We start from the raw sequence: 19,379 nt of genomic DNA, 5'->3' as shown, positions 1-19,379 counted from the left end.
GTGGATACTTATGTAGGTAAGTAAATGAAGCAGTTCTTGTGCAATCTCACTTGCAATATCTTATTTGCTCTATCTGCATGCTGAAGAAACACATAACAGACTATAAATTCACATTCTCATGTTAGCTGTTAATAAGGAAGAACAGAAGAAATTTGATTATTAATATGACTCCTCATAAGATCACACTTTGATAAGGAAAAGTCAAGTGATATGGAAAAATACAAATCTTCAATTCATGCTGCATATTGAAATACTACTTTTCATTCAAGGTTTTAGAAGAGAAGACACAGGGAAAACTACATCAGGATGCATTTCCCTTCATGATAGCAGAAATGCTTCTATTTCCCAGAAAAGGGAACGATCTTGAAGGAAAATGTTTTGATTTATGATTATTCTAAAGTTAATAGCTCAGTGAAGAACAACATACCTCTTTATCCTGAATATTTGGATCTGCGTTGTTTTCCAGTAACACTACCATACAGTTAATGTAACCTCCATAAGCAGCACACTGCAAAGGTGTTCTACCTGCATAATCTTGCACATTAGGGTTGATTTTATTTTCTATCAAGATTTGGCACACATCAGCATTTCCTCCCAGGGCTGCCCAGTGAAGGGGTGAATGGCCATCTTGGTCAACCAAATCTACCCTTGCTCCTCCTGTAACAACAAATACATTTTTGAACATAAACAGAAAATAATTTTGAATGCAAAGAAAAGAAAGGAAAAAGGTTATGGTCAACTAGAAATTAATTGGTAAACTGAAAATTCAGATAAATATTTCTGAAAGTAACTTCAACTTTGTTGCTAAAATCCTAAAATCTAAATCAAAATTAACTGGGAATGAAATAGTTTCAGTGAGGGTCAGGCATCTAACTTTTACAAGCTTCTGAGTATCCCCTCAGATGCTTTAGAATCTCCAGATTTGTCAAATGCCCTTGAAAAACCTAGCCTTTGTTTGTTTCAGGCCTATTAATCTGCAGGGAAATTTTTATTTCTTAACAACAAAATCACTTTTGAAAATTAGACCTCAGATTAAATCTCTTTTTAGATCTCTAAAGCAGACAAGATAAAATATTCAGTGTAAAAACGACTTTTGAAAAAAGCTTAATTTTTTTTTAATTCAAGCATGCTAAGACTCTTTTATGGAGATAATTAATTTCTCTATGTGCTCCTGTAAGGTGTAAAAGCTCTGTACAAAGAAAACCCCAGCAACAATGAATGTCAATATCATAAAATATTTAATTAAGCATAACTCAGATTACGATAACCAAGCTTCTTGCATCTACAAAAGCTAAATGGCACAGAGGGTGGGAGAAAGAGCTTAACAGTAGGTTAAAATATACCCAGCAGATCACAGAGAGAAGCATGCTTTTCAGTAAGAAAGGCTGGTTGATGGAAAACTTGCAACTTGTTAGCCTGGATACTTCAACTGTCCATAAATGGGGTATTTCAAGTAGGAGCTCCAACTACTTGCAATGTTTCTGTGAAGCTAAAAGGACAGAATTTTGCATCTAAGATACTACTGTTCTTTCACCATACTTCTTACACTTCAGCAGTTTTTACAGTTATCTAAAATTGTGTGTATTGTTAAAATCTTATTTCTGTCTACAAATAAAATACTGCACATAAAAAACCAACCAGAGGAAAATATTAATGATTTAGGATTTTTGATAGCTACCTGCTACCTTCATTAAAAAATAAAGATTCATTTAAAGAATAAAAAAACGAACACAATTGTCAAAGAACCTTAAAACTGCTTTCTCACAAAATAGAAGAAAGTTTAATTTGGTTTTACTTAGTGAAGGAAAAAAAAAAAAAAGAAACCCAATGACTTACTGGGGGAAGAGGCAGTTTGAGAGACTAGAACATACTTGAAAAGGCCTGAGAAAAGAGCTGTGAAAAGAACTATCCCAGTTTTTAAAGTATTATATTTAACACTTCTAGCCATTTTTCACAACATTCTGATAACCTTTTACATTTACGAGCGCTGTTCCACAAAGGGTACTTACAGACAAAATGTGCTTTAGGAAAGTAATTTTCCACCTCACCTCTTGCTCAGCTATGCTGTTTATTTCCCAGTCCCACAGAAAGCACCACCAGAACTCTGAACAGGTTTGCAAATTTGTAATAGCTGACCTCTAATGAGTGTTTGTATCACTTCTTTGTGTCCCATCTCACAGGCTCGGAAAAGCGGCGTATGTTTCATGACATCCAAAGCATCTACCTGTGCGTTATACTCCAACAGCAATTTCACTGTGCTGACATGGCCAGAAAGGGCGGCAGCATGTAACGCTAAGAGAACAAAGTAGTAAGAAAAAGGTATCACAATATCATGAGTTAGAACCGTCAAAAGAAAAATTAATTTCAACCTTTTCATGGAAAAGTTGTTCTTCAGCCACAAGAAACTGAAGAATCAAAACAAGTGATCACTAACCACATTTTCTTCCCACACAAGCATAAAAACTGTTAGCTCTGAAGTGGATTTCTAACTTGTACAAATAGGAATTTTCACCTTAACACCACCAAGACTAGCTTATGCTGAGGACTTGTACAACATGATCTACTTCTGCTTCTGTTTTGTGACATTTCTTACATCATCCCGATGGAGATGAAACTGCCCATTGCCAGTGAAAGAAAGCTTTCATTATTTCTTCAATAATTTCTTCCTGAAAATACCCTTTATATTTCTTTGAAATAAGGAAAGCTGTTTCAATAAAAAACTAACTCCAGATAACTACCTAGCTGTTGCCCCTTCCCCTGCCTTTTTTTTTTTTTTTCAGAATTACTTGGAGAAAATTTTACACAAAATTATGTAGCAAGGCCATCACATCTTGCACAGTATCTGCAGCTCCCTGTTTTCTTCAGGAAAAAGATGATGGAAAGACCAGATACTGCATTTTGTCTCATTCTTACAATCTGTGAAGTTCAGTTGTATGAAAACTACGCAAGTTGATTCTGCAGACTTCTACTGTTCTATAGGGTATTTTGCCCTCACATATTTGAATATATGCAGACTTCAGTGAATCTAAACCAACAAATAACACTGAGCTACTTTAGACCTCAGGAAGTAAAGATGTAGTGCCCTATAACTGAAGTTGCTGTTGCCTAACACAGCATCCTGTGGGTACCATCAGCTGGAATTCAGGAAAATGTTGAAATGCCAGTCCAACCAGTTCACAGCTCTTCCTGAAGGAAAGAACTACACATGCAATGTGATTTCAAACCAACGGAGGATACATATTTGGTGATTTCACTTACAGTTTGATTTCGAAATGCTTTGGATTATTTCCTATAGTCAGCAATCAAATCAGATAAACCTACATTCTCATACTGCCTTACATGTAGGAATATTTCACAGATGACAAAATCAAAATAATTTAGAATGAAAATACAAAACAGTTCAATTGTAAATGTGCATTTAGTAAAGTGAATTCATGTGTCCCCGTGAAATTTCACAAATATTCATCCTTAGTGAGAATTCACTCTGCTCAAGCAAGGGAAATGAGTGGCTGTAAACAGTACCTAGGTGTCTACTTGTTTAATCTTAAACCCGGCAGGGTCAGGATCGGGCAGAAGCATTACACAGAAAGGCACACCACAAAGTGCAATGCTAGAGGGAAATGCTTCTTGAACCATAGCCAGAATATTAAAACCGTCAGGCTTTTTGTATTTGCCTACTGCTGTTCACCACTGGTACCAGCTTCACACAGTTTATGAAACAGTAACCTAGCACAACGTGTTACACAGGCACTACTAAGACGCACAGGTTGTTCACAGTGTCCATGAATCAAATCCAGCTGAAGTCTGTTGCCTTAAAACACGCATTCTCAAAATCAGTGACAGTAACTCAATTGTGATACAGACAAATGAGGCACTTCCTACAAGAACTGGGGTTACAGGCAGAGACACTATGAGAAGTGCTGCCTTAGTAATTGGAATCATGCCTTTAAGATGACACTGATGTTTAACTGTTGCAGCTAAGCAGCACAGGGGCACTCACGGCACTCACAAAAAGTACCTGTAAGCAGCGAGATCTGCAGTAGCTATGCAAGTGGGTGGCTATCAGCAGAAATTTGACAAGAATGAGATCCCCACTGCTTCGTATTTGAATGGGTCTAGTTTTCAGGGCCTGACCTCACAGTAAACTCTAGGTTCTGGGGTTTGTACTGCATTTTTATGAAACCAAAGGCAGTAAACCACTCCATCAGATGACACATGGGGTGTGTGTAACAATACAATAGAAAAAGAGCTGCTGTGTCAGCTTGGCCAGTTCTTCTCCCCTATCACTCATTCTGACGCAGGCATCATGTTTCGCACTTTGTGCTCAATATTTTCTTGTAAGCCAAATTTTCTGTGATGGAGTCACGGTGACTGAAGAGATTCTTCGGCCAGCTGGTCACAATAGGCCCTTTGTTCAGCCGACACACAGAGCCCTCTCCATTGTACGCAGTGACGGCAGAGCTATAAAGCTGCCCCTGTAATGCTCCTGCAGCGCTGATCTCTGAGAAGAGGGAAATTCCTTTCCCTTGGTGTCATTCTCCTACACAATACAGACAGTCTCGATGTTCTAGCAAAGCTGAATGGAGAGCTTGCTCTTTTTAAGTAAATGCAAAAGGCTGCGTTAACGCAACATTATAACTGAGCTTAACAGTCGCACACAAAAGTCAGAAAAACACGAACTCTCCTCAGCAACTGTATCCCAGGCACGGTGGCATGTATGTTATTTTCTATTAGTGCAGTTTTTTGTTAGAATACCATGCCACTTTTCCCCTCACCAAAACTTGGGAATGATTAAGAGCCTTTCAGAAAAAAAACACCCAGGTCTGAAATCAGAGAGTGATTTACTAGTGGGCTTCCTTTTAAGTTTACTGCTCACTACAATAAAGCCCATGCTACTGCACATGCTTGCACAATGGTAAAGTTCAGATTGCTCGACAGCAAGCAACGAACAGCATAGTTCCCCACTTTAAGACTATTAGTGCGTTCTACACAATGGCAATTTCGAGTAAATGGAAAATCCATTCATTTCCTTGGATTAAAAGCCCTACAAGAAAATCAAGAGTACAAGGTGATTACACATCACTGCTATGAAAAGTTTAAGACTGAAAGATAATAAACCCAACCACCTGAATTATTCAAGCATGAAATCCACACCTGAGTAGTTTCAGAAACACAGTATGTGATTACTGTCCACAAAGAAAACCCTTTTTAAGAAGGTTTGCACAGTGACTGCAACGTTACAGCACCTTAAGGTTTGAAAAAAATACTGTGAGGTATTTAAAAGGGAACTGTCAGGAAGGAGCAAATACAGGTGAGTTATAAAAGATGAAACAAGATTAAACTGCAGTGTATGTAGTTTGTGAAGTCATCAAACATGAACACTGAGATTTTATTTGTTGCACTATTTCCTAAACTCAAAAATTACAAACTATCATAACTTGGAAAGACTGATATTTTGTGTGTTAATTTTTAAGGAAAGCAAGAAATTAGATATGTAAATAGAATATTATGCTAACTGTATTTGGCTTTTTGTGAAAAGACCAAATACCAATACCACCAAAGAAAATAAAAATTTTCAGGTTTTTTAATGAGAAAGTAATATTCATACATGCTATCATACAAATTCTGAACCACGCAAGATATTGCATTTATTTATCATTTATATGCTATTCAAAGTGTGATCTGAAAAGAGAAAAGCTCCTATCTTTGTTTCTTGGTTGGGACAGACCTACACAGAAAGTTCCCTAAAGCTAAGCATGCAGCTTAGACTAGTTTGTGTCTGTGTGCAGCTAAAAGATAATGCTTGAGTATACTTTAAAACAAATATATTGAAATTTATATAAACAAACACTGCAATACACATTCTTGTTTGTTTAAAATAACATAGTTTTCTATTTAGGAGAAATGCCCTCTATTGTATTGTCATGGGTGTGTGCTCTGACTACCAGCTTGGCTATCATTTTACTACTTACTATACATATGTATACATTTTTGTATTTTAAATTTGTGACCTGGCTGTGACTAGCATAGGGTAATTAATGACCTCTTCCCACACAGATTACCTCTGCAGCCCCCTGCTACCAAGCCCCTCCAATTTATGCCCAATATATCCACATACTCTTTTTTTTTTTTTTTTTGATTCAGATTTCACCAGCACACTATACAGCTCCACTACTTTTACTTGTATTTCCAACACTGTTGGGTGCATATACCCTTCAACACCTGTCACTCTGTCAGAACTGTTATTCTATTTTTGTTGAAAGTACCACCTAGGTACAATATGTCTAGCACAAATTCTTATTTTTCATTAAAGGAAATAAATTCATAGTTGCTATAGGATATTTTGAATTTCATTACTTGCATGCTTGAATTCTGAAACACTGTTGCATACCTATCTTTTGCTTCAGGTAGATAATGGGATAATAAACTTGGGGGATATCAAGTTTAACCTTGTTTGGACAACAGAAGTGGAATACCTATAATCTTTATTACACTACCTTTACAAATAACTATGGTACTTACAATTTTCATTATGATAATTTAGCCACTTCATTGGTTAGTTTGCTCTATACTGTTTCAAAATATTCATTTACTGACTAATTTTTTTAACAGGCATTTTAAGGGAGAGCCTTTTACAAAATTGTTTCATTTTACTCTTCAAAATACAGAACAGCTCTTCCTTTCCCAGGATTACAGATCTAACTAAATAGCTGCATAGCAGTACATTTCTTCTTGCCGTGTTTCAAATGAACTGGTCCAGTCTTCACAGAAAAGATTGTTTCTTTCCCACAATAAGGCAAAGAAGTGACTCACACAATTAAACCAATGCAGATATATTTTCAGGATTAAAGTACACATCCAAGAAAAGATTAATACAGCTCCTATCACTTTTTCATTCAGTGGAAATCACACTAACTGGAAACATCTAGTGGCTCATTAATGTAAAGCATCTTACCTGTGCCAGCGTATTTGTCTGTCATATTGATATCAATATCCAATTTTAAAGTCAGCATAGTCCTAATGACATCATCACTGCCTTTGCCAGCTGCCCACATGAAGGATGTTCTTCCCTCAAGATCTGAGTCATCTTTTACAGATGGGTGTTTCAAAAATACTTCAACTGTTTCCTGAAAAGACATACTATTGAAATTAACACTACAAAGAACCTGCAACAAGAAACTATTGTCTCATTTTGCTGTTTATGAAGCAAATCAAAGCTTCATTTTTCCTTTTTATTTTTACATAGAGTAACAGCTCAACAGCAGCACTGTACTTTCTTTATGCCCTTTGCCTCATCAGTGTTTATAGTGCATCCTTAACTATGAGTTTAACACTGTAATTTATTTCATACTTTTTTCTTTTTAGTGTGAAATATCATGTCTTCATCATAAGGAAGTAAAAGACACTGCAGTCATTGTGAAGAAAGCAATGGGGAAAAGATTATCAGCTTATGAAAAAATTACTGTAATACTATGATGCTACAACAATGTTCTTTCAAAATATTCTCCTGACATATGTTTTTCTCCAATTTTAAATATGACTGTACACACAAGTATTTTAGTTTGCCAAACTCTTAATTATTTGACTATTCAACAAAAAAAGGACTTCTGGGCCAACATAGACATATCTCCTAGTATTTAATAATACAGCAGGTTACTAATTACAGAAATACTTTAAATCAAAAAAGATTAAGAAAATCTTAAGCCTGCGTCCAGGCTTTCCACTGTAACTGTTACACTAAAATCTCTATTTAAATCAAAGCAAAAAGAATTATTTCTTTAAATGGTGTGCCTGTTTTAGCTCTCAGCAAACAAGTCCACTTGTTTAACGGGCTCCTAAATTCTTAATAAGCCCCACAGGAAAGGAAGGGAGAGGAAATCACAACTGCTAGAACAAGAATTAGGGGAAGATTTTCCCTTTTTGATCTAAAGTCTTAGGCTGTGTATTTAACAGCTGGTAAACATCTCTTAAAAGCCACGGATAGGCTAGCTGATAAAAAATGGGAAAAGAGGGGTTTCATTATTTTATTTTTATATTTTAGTATTAACACAATTTTATCCTTTCCCCCACGTTACCCAAAATAGCTCTGTCACTGCTCTGGGTAGGATGAGAATTCTTTGGCTATAAGGAATCACAAAGATGTTTAAATGCTTAAGTCCTATTGATTAGTTTGGATGTTTTTTTAACTACTACTTACTATTTCATCCTGCTAAAGAAATTAGAAGTTCCTCATTTATCTTATATTAATGTGATCTAAGATCCTAACAGCTTTGTGACTTTGGGACCACGTCTGAACTGTCAGTTTATTATAAAAAGGTCCAGCCAGAAATAATGAGGAATGGAAGCATTAAGCCTTCCACACAAACCAGCATGTGTTTGTAGCTTTATAAACTCACACTAACCACCACTAGATCTCAGACACAAGTGTCTACTCATTAGGCCAGCAACTCTGCACCCTACCAGTACTCAACACTGCTTGAAATCCTGCAAATTCAAAAGCAGTATGAAGGCTGGACCTTTTCAAGACTAAGGCACACATCCTACAAACATAAATAAGTAATTTTATTTTTCCATTAAGTTTTAGCAAAGCAACACTTCTTTCAACCACAAAAAAAGAAAGATTTTAATGGGAAAAAGTGGAAGAAAATCCCATAGTGCTGTAAGAGTTGTTTTCCAAAACGAAGTTATCACAACTTTAAAACAAAATGAAATTAAAGTAGAACAGGATGGTTAAGAAACTGGGAAACAGATGTATCAATCATTGTAATTCTATATGTATTTTGTAATGAAAAACTGCATGTATTTTATCTGTATTAAAAAAAAGTGGAGAAAAAATAAAAATCAACAAATTTGAAAAACAACAGTAAAGGAGAAAAGTAAACCTGAATCATTTCATTCTGTGCTATCAAGAAACTCTGAAAATTACTAAATATTATTTTTGAAAGTTCAAAAGTAAGACAGGGTTGTGCACATTTCATTTACTAGATCAATCTATAAAAGTATGTGAAAGGGAAGTACATTTTCCCGGACATCTGTGGAAAAAAATCAGAAAAAAATTTGCATATATTTAGTCCTGCATTCTACATACCAAAATCAATACTAACAGAGCATCTGCCTTCACACATGAAGTTCAAGAATTTTAAAAGGAAATTTATTTGGACCTTCTACAGGATACATAAGACATCTAAATTTCAGGCAACTTATTTGGGTGGTTATATTAGGTAACTTCTCTTCTAGAACTTTTCCTTCTATAATAAGTGGGGATAAGTTAGTCTTACAGAACAAATCTTCACGTAAATTAAGTGCTGGCTAATTCTCTTTAAAAAACAAAAATGTCACATTAGATTAAGCAACCCACAGAAAATGAAGCAAAGAACAAGATATCGAGCAAAGTAAAACTGAAAGCAACACAAATATTTATAATAAACACAAAAGAACAAACTTTCTTCTTCTTGTTGGGGACTAAGAAACATAGTATTTTAACTGAGAAACATAACACGCCTATCCAAATTTGGGCAGACTGAACAGAACAACTGTGTGGCTCTCAAACTGTAAATATATAGATGCTATTGCTGAAACAAACATGGATGTGTCTCCACTCAGTTGTCTGACTATATATATGGAACGTAGCAGTAGAAATTACTCAAGGTTTTGTATGTACCTGAGAAAAAAAGCAAATAGTGGTGCTCAGAAACAACCAGTGGTAAAAAAAGTGAGAAGCTCCAGGCATAACTTAGGTATGCACAAACAGGGGCTCTGGGATACATCACCATCTAAAAGAGGCCTGCAGATCTGCATGAGACTCTCCTGTTTGATTCTTCATGTAAGATGGGAAACAGTATTTTCATTGTAAGTATACAACATTACAAAAGAATGTTTGATTCTGTCATGTATTCTATTTCCCCATAAAACCCTAAATGATACCATAGTTTGGCTGGGTGGTGGTGTCAAAAGGCAGCAACATAATGAGGATGTTTCATACTGATGAATTAAGCCCAGAGAAAGAAAGCGAGTATGAAAAATAATTTTTTTTCCAGAATGTATCAATATAGAAAAGATAAAAAGATAAAAGCATGTGGAGATAATCATCAGTTTGTAAATAAAAACAATTCTATCCTTCCCATGAGTCTGAGTCAAACTAGAAAGAACGGCTTTTACATTATACGTATTTTAGGCTTGTGAGTCAGACCCAAACTGCAGATACCATGTAATGGAGAGTAACCAACATCAATAAAAAAATCTCTAAAAAGGTGTAAAGTATACACAGAGATATCCTCCAATGAACATCTGAACTTAAAAAGTATCTGTATGGTCTTACTAAGACCACGTCCAAAAAAACCCAGCAAAATCCCACAACATGCTCTTCACAAGGAAACAGGTGACAGCTGTGGTATTAATATACATTGGTCAGATTCCTCTTTCAATAGTACTTCTGGATTTGTCAGCTTGAATGGTTCTCAAGGGCATTAAAATAGTACTTTTAAAATGAAAATTAATATGTGGGTGTGCAAGAAAGACCCAAATTAGTATCCTTGTTAAGAAAATGCTACAATATGAGCTACATAACTATGTTAATTAGGCACGAAATAACCCTTTTTGTAAAGGGAGGTTATGAATAATACAACTGAAGAGAACTTAGATGGGAGCTCTCAGCTTACTATGCGTGGCGTAATTCGACTATGAGAGACAGAGCAGCATGAGAAAAGCCCTCATAAGTTCCAGTGCTTGAGAGCTACATCCATGATCAGCATGATCAGCAATCATTAAACGGCTGAGTTTTATATTTAGTTCTACTGTACCTGATCTTGCTCTAGAAAAAAATTATCTGTTGTACCAAAATATAAGCATTAGGCTATCTGAGAAGCAAATTTTCTTTGTTGTCTGAACTTAAAAAATATTTTAAAAGTATTAAAAATGTAAAAAAAAAAAAAAAGATTTCATGGAGGATTGAGAAAAGCTACTCACTCTGTAGCCATTATTTATGAAATAACAGCTTATTCATAATAGCAAATATTTATAAGTTAATCACCTTCTTGAAGGCAAAGACTGGTTTGACTGGTACTGAAGCAGCTGTGCAAATACTCATACAGGTGATCTCACTCTAGATACCTTCTAACTGTTCAGATTTTGCTACAATGAGTCTTAAAAAGTGAAAGCACTGTAAAATAGTAGGTGCCACTCTCCTTTCTGTTGAAGTACCTAAATGACTATTGTGTTCTGACGCAAACATATAGATCAAAGGACCTTTCTTTGTACAGCAATTTAGGGTTTTTAAATCTATTTTTAATAGATTGAACTAACCACATTTATACCACATACTCTAAATTAAGCTTGTGCAGACAACACTGTGTTTATATGATATTAAAACCAACTCAAACACTTTGTTACATTATAAATACTTCAGCAAAATATATTTAAGTCTCATTTAGGGTATATGCTACTTACAGCAAAGTTGCTCTGTGCTGCATAATGTAGGGGTGTTGCACCTTGACTATCAGATGGGATAGTTCCAAATTTATTTCTTTCTAATAAGAGATGGACAATCTGTGCATGACCTGAGAAAAACAATATAATAAAACTAGTTTATGTACCATGTCCTAAAATTGAATACTTCATTATTAAAAAAACCCCAACAACAAAAAAAAACCCTGAAGAAAATAAACAGATTTCAATAAATTGATAGTCTATTTGTGTTGTAGCCATTATAATCTAAACATAACACAGAAACATAAGACTTGATTATTTGAACTATTAAGACTGGCATGCACCTTCTTCCTAATAGTCTTCCAGTTCCACACTCTCTATCATCATTTTTGAGGGGCATCTGTAAACTGGAATGACCTATGAATAGGAACACGTGGAAAGATTTTCTGTTTCTTTTTAAATAAATCACCAGAGCATTTTCCTAAACAAAGAAACCAGCAGCAGCTGGCGAGACAACAGTGATTTTAACATTGCAATGAATGAGTTGAATATTTCCAGAAAAAGCTCCTGATGAGATACTGCATTTGCGAGTGAGTTCAGTCAGAAGCAGGAATGTGAGCACAGACTGATGTTGATGAACATTTGTTCATCTACACTAAAAGGTAGGCTAAACCAACATTGACAATTTCATCCAACATCACACTGTTTTAGAGAAATTAAGTGTAAACTTTTGCTTAGATTTTACTCAATCAAAATTTCAGCTGAAGATGTATAGAATCTGGAGGCTAGTCTACTACCAGCTGCCATATCTGCAATAAACAGCAGACTGACACACACAACTCCTTCCATCAAAACAGATCAGAATGTTTTTATATTAAAATCACAACGTTTTTGGGGGGATAGGTAAACTTTACATCCACTTCACAGACAGGAAAACAAAGACAATATAGTAGTAAATTGCCACTAAAGTCAACTGATCATTTCATATGCTTTCTTTTGCAGGCATATGCAGCTCAGAATATCTTAATGATTTGGTATTTTAAAAGATAATACAAGGCATAAACTACATTCAAATACTCTGACTTTACAGAGTACTTTTTACTCTCCCAGTATCTTGCATGTGGGGAAAACAATCAATTTTGTAGCTTGTTACTTTTGCATAGTTGACTTAAATTACTTCAGAATAAATGGAAAAAAATGAGGAAACCTTTCCACTAGCAGTAGACTTCGTTTTAATGAAAACACCAACAATTACAGAATGAAGCTGTGTAATAGTTGTGGCCTGTAGCTTTTAAAAACCTAAGAAATGGAGGACTAGGCAAGACTTCTTTTGTGGAATGACACTTTCAGACTTTCTCTGTATAGAAGTATCAGAAAAAAAAGAGGAAATGGTCAACGTGGGTCAAATAGGATAAACAGCTATGTGGGGGCTCTTTTTCTCTAAAGACTTTAGGGTGTACAGGAAGGTTCCTCTTTCCTTTCAGCCATTCAGATGAGCCAGGACCCAGAACATTACAACATTCTGTCCCTTTCTACCAAAAAAACACCAAAAAGAGGAGCTGTAACGTTGCTGTGCTCCTCCCATCTCAAGACTCTAAGAAGTGAACTGAAGTGCACTGGAAGAAGTTGGTTCTGAGTGCAATCCCAGCAGGAAATCCATAGGAGTACTGAGCCTGGAAAAAAAGCTGCCTGAACTTTCAGGATACACAACTAGAAAAAGGGTAACTGAACTCTATAATTGGGACAGGAAGTTTAGCTAAATTATCTGTGAGAAAGAAGACTTGAGGGAGTTGAAAAAAAATTTATATTGGTTGCAACAGGCAATAAATTGGTGCAAAGATGGATCTCACTTGGATATTACTGTAAACATTAAAACTCAGTTCTTGAGGTCAAGAACTGCGATTTCTATAATACTTTTATTTAGAAGAGATGTAACTTGGCTGAAGCAAAAGTAACAGGGGCAATAATGCTCTAAGATGCAGTCACATGCAACCCATCACCTTTAACAAGGTATTTGAGGCTGTATCCATGCTCTACTTAAAACCTCCTACTGTTAGCCAATTTATTAACATTTTAGTCTTTGAAATCTATTATACAGCATCTAACTTAAAAACTGAACCCTAAAAATTAATCATAATTTACCAATCAGAAGTTCCCCATGGGCATATGCCACCTAGAGACCTCATCAAGTTCACAAAGGATGCTGGAGGTCTTGGCACATCTCCCGCCTTTAGTCCACATTGATTAGACAATCCATTTTTCCAACAGACAAAACTCTCCTAAATACAATCAATTTAAAAACACAATAAAATTTGTTTCTTGGACAGAACAAAGTGATAACAACTATTTATTTGGGAGATCAATCTTATAACACTTAAAATGTTTCACAGTTTCTCTGTAAAAATTCAATATCCCTACTTGAATGCAAATGCAAATCTGATAACATTCTTTCCTTCTTTCTGTTTTTTAAAGTAAACATAATCAGACTACGTGTATATTGTCACTGAAATTGCAGTAACTTGCTCCAGTGAGCAATCCGATTCTTCTATTTGCATTCTTTGTCAGCAGCGTCCCAAAGGATCATGGGGATGAAGCCATTAAAAGGGGAGAGAAAGTGTTTGAAGATTCTTTCTTTTTATCCGGTATGTACATGGTGGCTATTTTTCTCCCCTGTACATAGGAAACGGAAAATAGGAGGTCAATTTTCTAAATCATATTATTTTTGTGCTTGTCAGTTAATGAGTTGTTTTCCTGTATTTGGACTATATTTAATCTGGTTTTTACCTGTTTTGTAAAGATCCAGTTTCGTAACCTGTAAAATCAAACTATGCAAAATTAATATATGCAGAGTTATAATTTACCAAGCACCTGAGTCTCAGAGCAGCAATCTGAGCAGAAAGAAACCCCTTTATCTGAATAAAACTTATTGTCAGATCTGATTAGATTGTCAAAATGTATCTGATGAAGAGCTTGTACTAGGAGTAGGAAAAGTGTCAGCTCTGCCATTTTCTTGTTCACTTGTGCTGGCATTATCAGATTATCTGCTGTTTCTTTGTGGGAATCTTTTTAAGTTACCTGTCTATTTTCTGAGGAGTAGTTTAGTAAAAACTAGATAGTATAACACATAAATCCACTTAACTGGGCACATGTAAACTGCAGTACACACAAATGAGCAATGATGCCACTGTCAACCCCTCCATGTTGTGGAGCACTCACTTCCCTCAGGACACCTTGCAAACTCTACATGACCATCTTACATATGGACCAAGAGAGGGTGATATCATCAATCTATATATTATGTATGAGTAAAGTTTTCTTATTTTTTTCAGATTAAAAATAACATAAACAGAAGTTCTGATGTTTCCTTCATGCACCCCAATGGATTGTCTGGCATACATGCTGGTATATCGCCTGCTGAAGCAGTGCATTTTACAATGCTTTGGAGACTGAAGCTAAAAACCCCCAGTTTACACACAAACTTTAATCCTGATTTAGCAGAAACTACTATTGTTTCTATTGTATTGATCTAAGAGATCAGTCAGCATAACGCTCGGCTGGAATTAAATAAAAATCAGAGACAAAGGTTAAACACCACAGTCAATTAAATATTAAAGGACTTCAGCATTGTTCATTTTACCAAGTAAGGCTGCCCAGTGAAGGGGAGTTCGAAACAAGTTGTCATAAGATGTCACATTGCAGCCTTCATAGGAGGTTAGGACATCAACAACAGCTACATTCCCATCGGCAACAGCAAAATGAAGGGGAGTTCGTCCTTCATAGTCTTGCCAGTTAAGCAGAGATTCTGTAGGTGCAGCTTCCTTAAAAAAAATATATATATATACAAGATTAAAAATATATTTAAGTTGAAGAGGAAAACTATATACTCTTTACAGATATTTTTTTTTTAGTCTTATAATAAATAGATAAACCGTCCTTGTTCAGTAGAATACAGCCCTACAATCAAATACTTTTGTTACAGTATAGGCTATCTTCAAGTATTTCTTACGGAATTTTTTTTTATACTTACTTGTATAAGATCTGATTTTCATACACAACTTACAGTTTTACCAGTCTGTTGTGCCAGTGGCTCCTTACACAGATCTTTGAAAGAATAACTCAGACACTTGTAAAAATAACTAGATCTTCTTACTTGATTTCCTAAGCTGAACACAACATATATATCTTTGTATTTTTCTTCTAGGACATTCCTCTTTTTTCACAAGTTAATCGTATGCCTTTCATTATACTTTTACAGCATTTTCAAACCACATGACTTAGAGTATTTCTAAAGGAGATGTCAAGGTCTCTAGCTGACAGGATAGAAGTAAATTAGAGAGAACTTCTAATGAATGCATCTACTTGTAATGGGCTCAATTTTGAGTAAAAAAACCTTCTAAAGTATTGTGATTAGTCATTTGATCAAATAATGTAGGAATTAATAGATATAACTTGACTTTTCATCACATTTTCTTTAAAAACATGCTAAATTACTTTCACATAAGGCCCCTAGCTATCTAATTTCATATTATGATAATTTCCTCTCATCAACTTTTTTCTAGACAGATTTCTCTTCATTACTTTCTTTCTCAGACAAAAGAACAGAACAGGTACAAGTGAACATCATCACAGTGTTCCAGAGATCTCCAAATATCTGCAAATATCATAAAGGCCAATGAAATACAAACTTTAAACTTCACTTTCCTGAAAAAATAGGTATCTCTAAAGAAAAACGGTAAATAATAAAACAATAGAAATTCAGGATGCAGGACACCAAACGTACAGCAGAAGCAGAATGTCAAAACAAGAGCTTAAATAAACTGTAGATAGTAAGTCTGCTGCTCTATCACCAACAATTCAGAACAATTCACTGAAGTCATGGGAACCCTGTGCAAAAGAAAAAAGAGAATGTAGTCCTGAGATTTTAAACTTCCAACACTAGAGTGGATTTTAACCATGATAATTAAGAAAAACAATCCTTCTGAAAATAGAGCCACACTGTATCTTACAATATACTTATGAAGGAGGAGGGAGAGACTGTGATCCCTGCAGCTTGTTAGCAGTTAAAGCAAGTTCCTAATCCCTTCCTCACTAAACTAACTGCAATTTTTCCTACCAACTTCACTAGGCACACAAATAGGCCATAAAATCACTTGTATTTGCATTATTTGAAATGCAGTAAATATTACCTAGAAAATTAACATCTAACATTGGGAATAATAAATCAAGAAGCAGAAGGTCAGGAAATTCCAGAGATGTGGTTTGTCTACAAAATGAATTGACAAAGTTTGTACATTCTGTATGTTCTATTTAATAGAAAAAAAAAAAAAACCAACAACTCAAACCTCACTTTTAGAGCTACATTTAACCGTATTTCGGAAGTGCAATCTGGTCAAATTAATACTGAAGTAGTAAACTGAACTCTGCAATGCCCTGATTCTTGAATTCTTACTGTCTTACTTTCTAACAGTGTCGACTTAAACCTCCTAATATTTGATTAACTTAAGTTTTCTGAAGTTAAACATTTACATACTTCACATTCTGTATGTAAATGCTACGTTGCCTGTCTCACATATAAAAGACCACATCAATTTCAGATATCGGTAGTTAGCCATGTTTTGCTAGAGAAAAAAATTAACATACTTGAAACATACTGTAGTTCATTACTGTATCTAGCCACTTGTGCAACAACAAATAATTATTAAAAACAAAAAATTGGTAGATATGAATCTCAACTAAAAATACAATCAAAGTTAACGTTGTTACGTGCACAAACCACAATAACCAAAGCATGAGTAACATTTCTTTTAATAAGCATTCAAAAGTATTTATCTGAGCCACTACATTGAGAAGTGAAGTTTTACGTTCTTCCCCAGCTTTAATAATTCTCAAGAGAAAGCTAACTGATAATATGCTTACTTTCTGTTTACTCGAAGAGCTCAGCAGGGGGAGTATAGAGTCCACTGCTACAATTCAGAAGTGATCTTTATGAGAATCACTTTTAAGAAATGACTAAAAATGAATGATGACATGCACAGAAGTTATTACTGAAATTCTAACTCCACCAAAGGAAAACCTGTTTGAACAAAATGGACAAACAGGAAACCAAATGCTTCTTCACTCTACCTGTAACGTACTGATGTAACCTGGATAGCTAAGTTTCAAGCCTTCTAAAAGCACAACAACATATTAAATACATGAATCCTAGAACTCCTGGCTCAAAGTCCCTGATGTTGCCCAGAACATATCCTCATTATCAAAAGTGTTGCTTTTGCAAAGTGGTAAAGCATCTTTTAATGACAAAGCCACTACTTATATTCTAGTCTAAAAGTACTTGTGTTTTGAAATTTTTGGCCACTTAAACTAAAATTTTGTATTTTGTATACATTCAGGAATATAATTTCTTTGGATTTAAAGTGGTTTTGTTGTAAGACTAGCTATAATTAAACTGTCATACTATACTAATATTTTAAGCACAATACACAGAAGACACACATTTTTCTGCAGTCATTAGAATAATGGAACTGTAGGCAATAATGGAAAGTGTTGTAATAAGTAAATATCATGTCTCTTACCATGAAGAATAAATAAAGAGAAGAGATACAAAATAGACAGAGTACTAAGCAGTTGCTTCCATCATATTAATGGAACCTTATTCTGTTCTTTTCTCCTTAAATCTTCCCAAAGTTTTTCATGTAACCAAGCACTGCTGAATCTGGAAAGGTGGAAAAGGAAGTTGACTATGAGAGGACCTCCCGATCAGAGTTTCTCTCTACTTCACATGTTTACTTTCTAAATATGTCATAGGTTCCATTTTCACTGTATTTCACAGATTTCAATATAAGATATAACCAATGTGTGCATAACTGTCACCCCTGCAAACCCAACCTACTTCTTTAGCAATCAGTTGGGCTCTTTTCAGTATTGTTTATTTTGACATTCTCCCCTCAGCTAAGTACTAAAAAACAGCACACAGAAAGATGACCCTTAATTTTAGGAATTTATAAACAGGAGACAATGAATGGACACAACCAGATGGCATGGAAAAACAATACAGTATTTTTCAGTATCATAGACCGTGGTCTCAATAAAACCCAGCAGCTTAACTCTTCTCAAGATTTTGTAAAGCAGCACTGAAGAATTCTGAGTAGGACACTAGAGAAATATAATTTTCTGGGGAATTCTGCCAGAGTGTCAAAGATAACATGAGAAAAACAACAGCAGTGTTGTTTTTCATAACTTAGTCAGCAGGCAACAAAGGCTGCCAATGTAGACTGAGCAGCAGTAAATATCAATATCTGACTGCTACCTGAGCACCAGCACATAGCTTACAGCTTATAGCACTCTATCATGAAAGCAAGGACAAATGGCTTGTGTTGGATGCAGTCATGAAAATGGAAAGGCAACAGTGACAGAGTTGTCGGCCTGCTGCACTATCACTACAAGACAATATTCTTGTGAACTTAGAAATGCACTTATGTAAGTTAAGACACAAGATGATAGAAATTTTAATTGTATGGGTACATATATTAGAAGTACCATGCAGAAACAATGTGAAAAACTGTAATGCTAATCTGGATGTGAAGACCTAGAGAAGAATGAGAATCAGAGGTGATGCCTGAGCAATAGATCTGGAATAGAGTTATACGGCAAAATGCAACTATAGAAATGAGGGGAAGATTAGAAACTCTGCTAGGCAGATATCTATGAAGAAACACTTCAGTTTGGAGGGAAAACAAGATCTTACTAAAGGATTAAACTCAGAGGCACCACCACCAAAAGAAAAGGTATTTATACTCAACAACATGTTTAATCTACCTAGCAACAATGTTTCTGTATCATCAACGTTTACAGCATATTTTGTAAGCTAAATTGCTTTTATTATCTTCCTCCATCAACAAGCATATACAGGTGTAACTATTTGGAATATAAACAATTTAACTGATGCACGAAAAAGG

At 35.1% G+C, this 19,379-nt stretch overlaps 1 protein-coding gene across 8 annotated transcripts in view; it reads right to left on the bottom strand.

The window, feature by feature from the left end:
• INVS (inversin) overlaps positions 1-19,379 on the bottom strand; it is a 98,641-nt gene that overhangs the window by 27,768 nt on the left and 51,494 nt on the right. For 7 of the 8 annotated variants that reach the window (XM_055703783.1, XM_055703784.1, XM_055703782.1 and 4 more), the window contains 5 exons: positions 15,062-15,242; positions 11,446-11,555; positions 6,956-7,127; positions 2,137-2,292; positions 428-657 (listed from right to left, as the gene is read on the bottom strand). In XM_055703783.1, coding sequence (XP_055559758.1) covers positions 428-657; positions 2,137-2,292; positions 6,956-7,127; positions 11,446-11,555; positions 15,062-15,242 — 849 coding nt within the window. Of the gene's footprint in view, positions 1-427; positions 658-2,136; positions 2,293-6,955; positions 7,128-11,445; positions 11,556-15,061; positions 15,243-17,996; positions 18,137-19,379 lie in introns of all 8 variants that reach the window. The other variant, XM_027797908.2, reaches the window with a different exon arrangement.

The sequence above is a fragment of the Falco cherrug genome, chromosome 3 (genome assembly GCF_023634085.1).
Source record: "Falco cherrug isolate bFalChe1 chromosome 3, bFalChe1.pri, whole genome shotgun sequence".
Classification (NCBI taxonomy): Eukaryota; Metazoa; Chordata; class Aves; order Falconiformes; family Falconidae; genus Falco; species Falco cherrug.
This window is presented reverse-complemented; position numbering and strand designations above follow the sequence as displayed.